At 40.9% G+C, this 11,284-nt stretch overlaps 1 gene segment (V, D, J or C); it reads left to right on the forward strand.

The window, feature by feature from the left end:
* Positions 1-4,479: 4,479 nt before the first annotated feature.
* LOC122704608 lies at positions 4,480-5,291 on the forward strand. The segment is given in 2 exon segments: positions 4,480-4,554; positions 4,758-5,291. Coding segments are annotated over 2 exon segments (549 nt in total).
* Positions 5,292-11,284: the final 5,993 nt, after the last annotated feature.

An 11,284-nucleotide genomic window follows, 5' to 3' on the forward strand; every position in this document is an offset into this window, starting at 1 on the left:
TCAAGAAAGCAGCGTTTGATCCCTCCTTGAACCACAGGAAGCTGATTCTAGGGCAGAAGTGGTGTATTTCTAGCACATGTATGTGTCCTCCTCTCTGACTGGCTGAGCAACAAGATGCAGAATCCTTATTACCTGAAGCAGAACATTCCCCAGATCTAGGCTGTAGATCTTTCCATGTTGAGGATACTTGATCAGAATAAATGTAGAGGAGCACTTTTCTAGCCTCATTACTGATCCTGTGGCTTCATCTTGGTCATAAGTCCAGGGCGGCTGAAGACATTCTGAGCAGTCTGGGGTGGTGATGGGGAAGGTGGGGGGCGCATTCAGGCACCTCCAGGTTCTAATATTTGGAAATGTGAAGACAATGAATACTCTGTAGATAAGTCAGTTTCTATGTGTGAACTTGTCTTTCTGAACAGGAGTGAGCAGCCTCTTGACTGTGGAACAGCGTCCTCCTTCGCTATGTTCAGGAAGGAGAGAGCCCCAATATCACCTGCAGTTCCCCTTCCAGCTCTTTCTATGCATTACACTGGTACAGATGGGAACCTGCAAAAAGCCCCAAGAACATGTTTGTAGTGAGTGGGGGTGAAAAAGAGCAAGGACGAGTGAGAGTCACTCTGAACACTAAGGAAAGTGACAGCTCCATGTACATCAGAGGATCCCAGCCTGAAGACTCAGCCACATACCTCTGAGCCTCCACACAGTGCCCCTCAGTCCCCTGCAGCCCACACCCAAAGCCGTGCCTGCTGCTGCTCTGGGACCAGAGCTGAGGAAGAGTCATGTGTGGGTTGGAAAAGGGAAAGTCAATGAACGACAGTGTTTTCAGTAATCCGGGGGAAGTGGAACCATAGATTAACAGGTATTCCAGTCACTGTAGTTCCCTCAACTAGACTGTACTGAACATCACTAACCTGACTCCCACCAGTATATTGGCCATATCACTGAGTCAGATCTCTAGCCTCTTTTCCCATGATTTAAAATGCACTAAATGATTACTCAAAGATATCAAACAAAATAATGTGGTTCAACTAGGTCAACATTTATACTCCACTGTTGCTACATCCTAAGAGCTAGACCTTCTATGGTGTTTCTTCACGTTCATGAATGAGACATGGACACACACCTTCTTCTCACACACCTGGCAAGAAAATCTGCATGTTTTATACCAGACCAGTCAATTATGCCTCATTAATTCATTGGAGAGATTTTGATTTTGGTTTAGTTCAACCTTCTCACTGCATGGGTATTTGTATTTCATTTCTTCTCACATGAAGCTATTTGCATTTTTAAAACCCACTTTTGATATCTGAAAGGAGCATTGATAGGGGAAGTCCACCACTGTCTCCTGAGAAAGCTGTATGGGGGTCAAGAAGCAACAGTTAGAATCAGACATGGAACCACAGACTCGCTCAAAATTGGGAAAGGAGCATGTCAGGGCTGTATATTGTCACCCTGCCTATTTAACTCTATGCAGAATACCTCATGCAAAACCCTGGGCTGGATGAATCACAAGCTGGAATCAATATTGCTGGGAGAAATATCAATAAACTCAGATATGTAGATGACACCACGCTTATGGTAGAAAGCCAAGAGGAACTGAAGAACCTCCTGATGAGGGTGAAAGAAACTAAAGAACTTCTGATGAGGGTGAAAGAGGAGAGTGAAAAAGCTGGATGAAAACTGAAAATTCAAAAAGCTAAGATCATGACATTCAGTCCCATCAGTTCATGGCAAATAGGGGAAAAGTGGAAGCAGTGGAAGATTTTATATTCCAGGTCTGCAAAATCACTGCATGGTGACTGCAGCCATGAAATTAAAGGGTGCTTCCTCCTTGGAAGAAAAGCTATTACAAACCAAGACAGTCTATTAGAAAGCAGAGACATCACTTTGCTGACAAAGATCCATATAGTCAAAACTACCATTTTCCCAGTAGTTGTGTATGGAAGTGAGAGTTTGACCAAAAAGTCTGAGCATTGAAAATCTGATGCTTTCGAGTTGTGGTGCTGGAGAAGACTCTTGAGAGTCTGTGGACAGCATGTAGATCAAAACCATCAATTCTAAAGAAAATCAACCCTGAATATTCTTTGGAAGACTGCTGCTGAAGCTCCAATACTTTGGCCATGTAATGTGAAGAGCTGGCTCATTGGACAAGATCCTGATGCTGGGGTAGATTGAGGGCAGGAGAAGATGGTGACAGAGGATGAGATAGTTGGATGGCTTCACCAACTCAGTGAACATGAATTTGACAAACTCTGGGAGATAGTGAAAGACAGGGAAGCCTGGCATGCTGCAGTCCATGGGGCCTCAAAGAGTCGGACACAACTTAGTGACTGAACAATAACAACTACTTAATATGCAAACCCCTGAAAACACTCATCAAATTAGAATGGGAAGAAATTCAACCCTGGTAAGAACGAGGAGGAAATAGGGCATAAAAGCCTGAAGGTGGGATTTGTTCCCACTGCTATCCTCCAGGGGGTGATGTTGCATAAATTGGAAATGTCACCTCCAACAAAAGTTCCATTTCACTCCTATGAGCTTCTGTATCTCGGAGCTTAGTGAGGTACACATTTGAACAGGCTCAACACCAGGAACAGTCATTGTCAAGGAAGCATTTCTTCCTGATAGTCACTATAATTTGCTTAAATAGGGATCTTTTGAATCTCAGATTCCCCTGTAATAGGATTCAGCACACTCTGGCACATTCCTTCTGGCTCCTTAGGGAAAATCTTCCACAATATGGCTCCCAGCTTCTTTTCTGCACAGTCAGGTTCTCCACCACCTTTCGCCTGTTGGGAATGCTCTTCATAGGGAATCAGTAACATTGTATTCCATGCTCCTTCCTCTATAGAACAAACCAGTTCTGGTTGAAATCTGAATAGAGACTTTGTCTTATTATAGGCAGATTTGTCCTGGTCTTACTGATTCAGCACTAATGTTGCAGGAAGAACTGGAGACCAGTCAGTGACCCGCCTGACAATCACATCACTGCCTCTAAAGGGGCCCCCTGAAGTGGAGGTGCAACTATTCCTACCTCCAGTGAACTTGGTTATCTCTTCTTGTATGTCCAGACAATAGAATATGAAGGGGAAAAAAAGGCTTTGTTTATCCAATGGTCACCTATAACGGGCATTCTAGGTTAAGTACATTTTTGTGGCAAAGTTCCAACTGACCCACTCTGGTTGCCCCTCTCTTCTTTTCTGTCTTCTAATTCTATCTCTCTAATATTCACTGTGTGGCCAATGATAATTATTATTACTTTTATTTTTCTACACTGTTTCTCACAGTTCCATTAGTCAACATTTGCAACCATCTCGAACTGTCCATCTGATCCTGAGTCTGCAGATCACTTCAGTTTTACTTCAGTGAAAATATGCAAGTCCTCATTTTCTATCCCCTTTACCTCTAAATCCATATACAGGGAACCATATTAATCATAGACTCTGAGAAAAAGCACAGAATTTATTTTCATATGTTTTAAAAAATACTTATTGTTCTTTTAAAATAACCTACTAGAGCTGAAAAGCAGAATACAAATAACAATAATCAACAGCTAAAATATATTTAGTGTAAAATAGATAGCTAGTGGGAAGGTTCAATATAACAGATGGAGCCCCTACTGGTGGTCTGTGAGGAACTAGAGGGTGGGGAGGAAAAGGACAGGGAGGCTCAAGAAGGATGGTAATATATGTATATATAACCATGACTGATTTGCATTTTTGTATGGCAGAAATTAACACAAGAATGTAAAGCAATTATACTCTAATTTAAAAAATAACTAAATAAAATATGATGTATTTAAACCTGAAATTTTATTCAAAATTTATTTTTATTTTAAAATTATATATGTTTTAATAAAAATAAAACAATTTACAATTCTAATTTCAGTGCCCATCTAGAGATTAAAAATAATATAACTCTTTATGTAGGTTCAGTCTAGAATAAGTATATATATATAATTTAAAAATGAAACTGTTTAATACTGAAAAGTATTCCAGATAAGACTGTTATGAATACTGTGCTGATTCGTGAGCACCCTTCAGAATCACAGGTGAGTACACAGGAGATGCCCAAAAAAAAAAAAAAGGATCCTGAGAACTGAGAAAATATTTCATTATGCAAGAATCTTCTGCATCCTTGCCATCTGAGACTAAAACTATGGCTAGATAATTAATTTTTGTTTTCTCTTCCCTAAAATCTTCCACCAATTCCAAATCAGAGTCTGCCTTCACTGCAATGTTCTTAGAAAATGCCCCTCAGGTCCTAAAATAGTGACCTTTCTATTTTCCACTCCCCTCCACTCCTCTGAAGCCCATTCTGAATTGGTTGAGGTAGGAGTGTGAGGCTTCCTGTCACAAAGTGAGGGCCTGAGCAGGACTTGTTGGGTGAGCTGATTGGCTGCAAGAGCAGGAACATTTCCACAGCAGCTTATGACACTCCCTCCCTCAGGGTTTAGTGAAGTATCTGACAGTGAAAATGTCTCAGTAAGCAGAGGAGGCATCATGAAGAGGCTAGCAGGCGCTGTGCTGGGGCTTCTGTTTGCCCAGGTTTGCTGTAAGTTGGGGCTGCCCCACAGGGAGTCTGAAGGAGTGAGCAGCTGCTGTATTGTTCAGGGAAGGAGAGGAACTGCCAAGTCCTGCAGACTTTCTATCCTCCTCATCATCTATGGGAGTTGTGGGGGGGGGGGGGGTCACTTCCACGATTTTGTCAGACTTACAGTGACCTTCTCCTGTGACTGTTTCTCTGTTTCTCATCAGCTGTGCGAGGGGTGGATGTGGAGCAGAGTCCCGCAGCCCTGAGTCTCCAGGAGGGAGCCAGCCACGTGCTGAGGTGTAATTTTTCTGCCTCTGTGAACAATGTACAGTGGTATCTTCAGAACCCCAGCGGCCGCCTTATCCACCTGTTTTACATTCCTTCAGGGACAAAGCAGGAAGGAAGATTAAAGGCCACCACAGTCCCTACAGAACGCCGCAGCTCACTGCACATTTCCTCTTCGCGGACCACAGACTCGGGCACTTACTTCTGCGCCGCGCAGCACGGTGCTCCCCAGGCACCTGCGGCCTCTACACGAACCCTCCCGGGGCTCAGCCCCTCCTCCAGCCTCAGTCACACCGTGAGGCCCCCACAGGGCATTCGCAGTGCTGATTGTCTCTTACCTGCACTGGTACAGTTTAATCACAGACCCTTTCCGCCTACAGATTGTGAACTTCGGTCTTTGTCTTCCTTTCTCAATCTATATTTCCTTCGGCACTAGAGACTTCTAACTTGGAACTAGCAGAATAGCTGATAAGAGGACCAAAATAAAATAAATATTCAAAAATAGTATGCTGAACCCAAAGTGGTAAAAAGTGAGAAGAATTCAGAGGAAAAAAATAACTCCAATAAAGCTGTTATCCTGATTAGTTAGATGTCTCAAGAATGTTCAGATCTGCCTCACCAGAATGTGTCCCAAAAGACACTTGCGTCATCCCATCCTACGAGTGCAGCAAAGTGAGCAACAACAATAAACCTTACTCAATGTTTAATATGAGCTTCATAACTTAGAAGAAAATTATTCTGGATGCAAGAAATCTTAAATCCATTTCTATAGTCAAGGTCTTGGAAGAGCTGATTGCTTCTTGAGATCTAAGGGATAATCCATTTCCTTGCCTTTTTTAGCTTTTGAAGGCCAACTAAATTCTTTGGTTCATGACTCCTTGAATCACTAGAACTTCTTGCTTTCCCTCAGCATAGCTCCTTCCTCTTTTGGAGTCAAATATCTTTCTGTCTCTGTCCTATGAGATATAAAAAATATTAAACAGAAATCTCAGTTAAATAGAGCTGGGAAACAGAGGGAGCTCTCGTGACCTGTGGACATAGTGGAGGGTAAAGGAAGATGAAAGATGCCTCTTATTTCCTGGCAAGGACTCAGCCAATGAAAAGCCATGGACTCTTGTTATCTGTAGCCCTCTCAACTTCCTTTTTCAATTTACATTGTCTTAAATTCTTTTCAACAATGTCTTACAGTTTTCAGAGGTCTTTCACCTCATTGGTTAAATTTATTCCTAGGTACTTTTGATTCTTTTTGATTCAACTAGAAATTGGATTGCTTTCTTAAATTCTCTTTCTGATACTTAGTATATAGAAATGCAACATATTGCTGTATATTAATCTTGTATCCTGCACCTTTATCTTGTAATCAACTTTGTTGATTGTTTCTATTAGTTTTGTTGGTGGCGTCATTACAATTTTCTATGTAGAGTATCATACTGTCTGTAATTAGAGACAGTTTACCTCTTTCTGTTCAACTTGGATGCCAATTATTTCTTTTTCCCATCTGATTACTGAGACTAGGACTTCCAGTACTATGTTAAATAGAAATGGGGAGAGTTGCATCCTTGTCTTGTTACTAATCTTGGAGAAAATGATTAAGTTTTTTACCATTTAGGATGATGTCAGCTGTAGATTTGTAACAAATGGTCTATTATTTCGAGGCATGCTCTCTTTATACCAAATATGTTGACAGTTTTTATCATGAATGTTAAATCTTGTCAGAATCTTTTTCTGCATCTATTGACATAGTCGTGTAATTTTTATCCTTTATTCTGCTAACCTGGTATATCACCTTGCTTCATTTGTGGATAGTGAACCATCATTGCACACGTGAAATAAATCTCTTGGTCATGATGCATGATTCTTTCAAGTTTTGTTGAATTCAGTTTGCTACAATTTTGTTAAGAATTTTTGCATCTATATTCCTCAGAAATATTGGCCTGAATTTTCTTTTTTGTAGAATCTTTGTCTGATTTTGGTATCAGGATATTGTAGACCTCAGAGGGTGAGAGTGAGAGCATTTCCTTTGATTTTTAGGAATAATTTGCAAAGGGTGGGTACTAATTTTTCTTTAAATATTCAGTTGAATTTCTTCTTGAAGCATATGGCCCTGAATTTCTGTTTCTCAGGAATTTTCTGATTACTGGTTCAACTTAATTACTAGTAATTGGTCTGTTCAAATTTTCTTTTTCTTTCATATTCAGTCTTGGAAGACTGTTTGTGTCCAGGAATGTATAGCTTTTACAGTCATATTTTTAGGTTCCAGGCATTAGGACTTAAATAACTTTGGGAGTCCTTTTTCAGGCTACCACATTTATTACAGCAACTCTGGCTATCTGTTTTCCACCCCTCTGACACTTGCTGTTATCTTCTTATTTATTTGCCTAGTGACTTGATTATTTCAGGTAAGTTAATTTTCCCCATAGTGTACAGCCTATGATGTTGTTCCTCAAAGGATGTAGTCTTGGGTACATTCTCAGACATCCTGATGCAGTAGTGGGTTAGCAAGGCTCTTTAACAGTCTTTTTCTCTAATTTCTATGCTAGACTGTTTGCTTCTGTTTATATTCAGTTCAGTTCAGTTCAGTCGCTCAGTCGTGTCCGACTCTCTGCGACCCCATGAATCGCAGCACGCCAGGCCTCTCTGTTCATCACCAACTCCCAGAGTTTACTCAAACTCATGTCCATCGAGTCAGTGATGCCACCCAGCCATCTCATCCCATCCTCTGTCGATCCCTTCTCCATCTGCCCCCAATCCATCCCAGCATCAGGGTCTTTTCCAACGAGTCAACTCTTCACATCAGGTGGCCAAAGTATTGGAGTTTCAGCCTCAGCATCAGTCCTTCCAATGAACACCCAGGACTGATCTCCTTTAGGATGGAGTGGTTGGATCTCCTTGCAGTCCAAGGGACTCTCAAGAGTCTTCTCCAACACCACAGTTCAAAAGCATCAATTCTTTGGCACCTAGGCAATAGACTCCACTAATCTCTGGCTGATTTTTTCCAACAACGCTATGAGGCCATAAATTGTTCCCAGGTCTCATCTAATTAAAGCAAGCCTTTTGCAGAGACAGCCTTTGAAACTTTTCTTTGGGGTCTTCTGATCAGAGAGGACTTTTCCTAGCTCTCCCCTTTCCTGTCCTTTCTGTTAAGATTTTAAGTTGTTGTCTATGAATTAACTTGTTGCTCTCATTGAGTTTCCAGCCTTCTTTTAATTGTTTACCATAAGCATCTCCATTGTTTTCAACAGCACCCTTAAACTAGGGCTTCCTAATGATGGTTTCAAATAAAATCTTCTCAAAGGAAGACCTCTGTTTTTACAGCTGCTTCTCTCCGTGGGCACAACACCTGAGCCACTGCTCTGAACCTGTAACAAGGGACAGTTGGCTGCTTGTCTCAGAGTGACATCCCTGTGTTATGTGAAGCGTGATGGAAGGGAGCAGTAGCCGCTTGTCTTCTTGGCTTGCCTTTGCCAGCATGAAATCACCACTCTATGAGCGGGATGAGAGCGAGAGGACCCAGTATTCTCAGTCCACCATGCCTGACATAGAACCTCTGTGCTGTAAGTGAGGTGAGAAGTGGCCATAGAGCTGTCAGCTTTTCTTGTTTGTAACACAGTTTCTGTAACACAGGCCTGGGGGAGGTAAGGAAGGACAGCAGTCAGCCCCTCTGTAGGAGATACGATAGCCCTGCACTGCGGACTGGAGGGAGGAGGAGACTTGTGTCCTTGGTTATGTCCACCTTGAGGAGAACTTCCATCATCTTGAGCTGGGGACGGGGAGTGGGTCATGGTACAATTGCCACAGATTCTTTCTGCTGTCATGGAGATTTAGTAGATTTTATGAAAAAATGTGTCTCTATTACCCTTTTTATATGCTGTATAACCTAAAGACTATGTCCAGTGGCTTTAGTTTCTTAAAAATAATTTTCATCTGTGTTAACTGTTTTGTTGGGGAGAGTATCCATAAATCAAATCACAAAGTCATTCTGCAAGGTACAGTCTTTTATTTACATTGTTAACACAAATAGAATACGATTAGACAGAATATAATCAGAAGTTGAGGTTTTCTTTGAGATTCATTGGCTTTCTCTGTTGACAAAGAAAGTTGTCTTCTTGTCTTTAGCCTAAACCTGCCACAAATATAATTCTACCATGGATCTCCATATTAACACAATCATGTTTTCTGAGAGTATTAATATTGAAAAACAGGAATATCGTATCTTTTCTGAAACACTAGTTGTACTTAGAGCTATTATCCATAGTATAAAGATTAACAGTCATCTCTTCTAAGTTTTGACTCTTCAACAGAAAGCATCATTAGTGTTGGTTTTTATAATATCTAATATTCGTGTATCAAAGATAGCATAATTATAAGAAGTAGTATAATTTTTAACTAATGAAAATAATGGACAAGCTATTTAAATACTCTCTGCCGTAGGTCCTCTTCCTTAGACTCAGACCTTGAGAGGAAGATCCACCAGGTTCCTCTGCCCGTGGGACTTTCCCGGCAAGAATACTGGACTGGGTTGTCATTTCCTTCTCCAGGGGATCTTCCCGACCCAGGGATCGAACTGGAGTCTCTTAGGTCTCTTGCCTTGGCAGGCGGCTTCTTTACCACCAGCACCGCCTGGGAAGCCCACTGACTAGGGAAAAGGAAAAGGCCAAACAAGAGGAAGATTTCAGATGTTCCTAATGTTCTGTCTGCCTGATTCTGTGGGGAGCGCTAGAGCACATATCAGACTATATTGTACCACTTAGACAAAAGAATTGGATAGTCCCAGAAATCAGTTATTATCTAAGCTGCTGGCAGCAAAACACAAAGAACTTGGGGACTGAGCACAGATGAGGTTTCTGAGAAAATTTGAACAAGGTACCAACAATGTCTAATGTAGCCACTGTAACATTTATTCCTTGGAACAGTCCTGCAGGTTTCACTGCTTTTGCTATTATTCAGGTCAAATTCTCCAATGTTCACTTTTGTCTTTGAACTTTCTTTGCCTATCCAACCAACCCTCATCTCTTTCTAGCCATGTCTACACATGTCTTCCCCAGCACTATCTGCTTTAATCTTCACACTTCTCTGCTCCCTAAGTGATGAAGGACATTTTTCACTCAAAAACCCATGTTTCTCTCCTGACCCTGGATATTTTCCTCCCCAACCTTTCCTTCAGACCTCTTACACTTTGACCCTTGATATTGCTTCTCTTATTCACTATATTTTCCAGAATCATCTTCACCATCCAGAGGTGGTGGATTGTTTTATTCTCTCTCTGATAAAATATCAGCAGAAATGGTCATGTGATCTTAATGACATCAGAAATTGAGGGACATCTGTGATACCGATGTGTGTGAGGGAAGAAACAGAGTATGTAGATGTCTTAAATCTGTACAGATTCATAATTTAAAACTCACTTCTTATTCTTCAGCCCTTATCAAAAGTATTCTGAGCAACCTGAATGTCAGCTTAGGATCCATGATCACCTTGGAAATATTTCATTTGCCTAAATTATATTTTAGAAAAAGTATAAATTGAACTTGATTGGTTTTCTATCATTTTTTAGGGTCATGTAAAATGTGGACACATCTGAAAGATTGTGTCAAAAATGACGTTCCATCATGGCAAAAGGGCTATATATTCTCTCTGTCAGATCCATGACTTTTCTTGTAATGATATATATTATGCTTCTGTGTATCTTCAATAGACTTTATTAGTATTTATAATAAAAAAAATAAATATCCCTCTGCACACTACTAATTTGTAACTTCATGGGAGTCTCTGTCTTTCCCATTGTAAAATAATGCAATCTCCATTAACATATCATGCTGTCCTGATACATGAGTTTTTCTAGGAGGTGTTAAGGAAAGGAAGAGGTGGAGAGCAGGAGAGAAATTCTAACCGGCTCTGTACCCATGTGTAAGCAGAGTGTCTCTGATTCCCAATGAAATTAATTTACAGCAATTCTAGTCTCAATATGGGGAATACTTTCCTTGAGAGAGATAGGTTTAAGTGAAAGCTCTTGTAAGAAAATGGGGTCTGCTGAAAGCATTAAAGCAGATGTGAACTTAAAGTCAGAGTTCTAGCTGGTTGAGAAGACCAGAAGAGGAACTTGAGTTGTCACTGACCTTTGGTGCCAAGAACAGTGGACAAGATTCTGGGAGCATCATTTTTACTTCTGTGGTTTCAATTAGACTGTGGGTTGTGGTGGACAAAAACTAAGATATCTCATTAATTAGGGGGAATGAGAAATTTGGGGAATGGACAAATTCATGCAGATAGGAACTTTAAGAAGCAAATATTAATTTGTGGACCTAATGGCTTTTTATCTCTGTAAACAGGGGTGGGTGGACAAGAAAAGGAAACAAGTGACCAACAGCAGGTGAAACTCTCAATCTTTGATAGTCCAGGAAGGAGGGATTTCCATTCTGAACTGTAGGAGAGGAGTACATTTGACACGTCTCATGGTACAGTCAAT

This window comes from Cervus elaphus, chromosome 12 (assembly GCF_910594005.1).
Source record: "Cervus elaphus chromosome 12, mCerEla1.1, whole genome shotgun sequence".
NCBI lineage: Eukaryota > Metazoa > Chordata > Mammalia > Artiodactyla > Cervidae > Cervus > Cervus elaphus.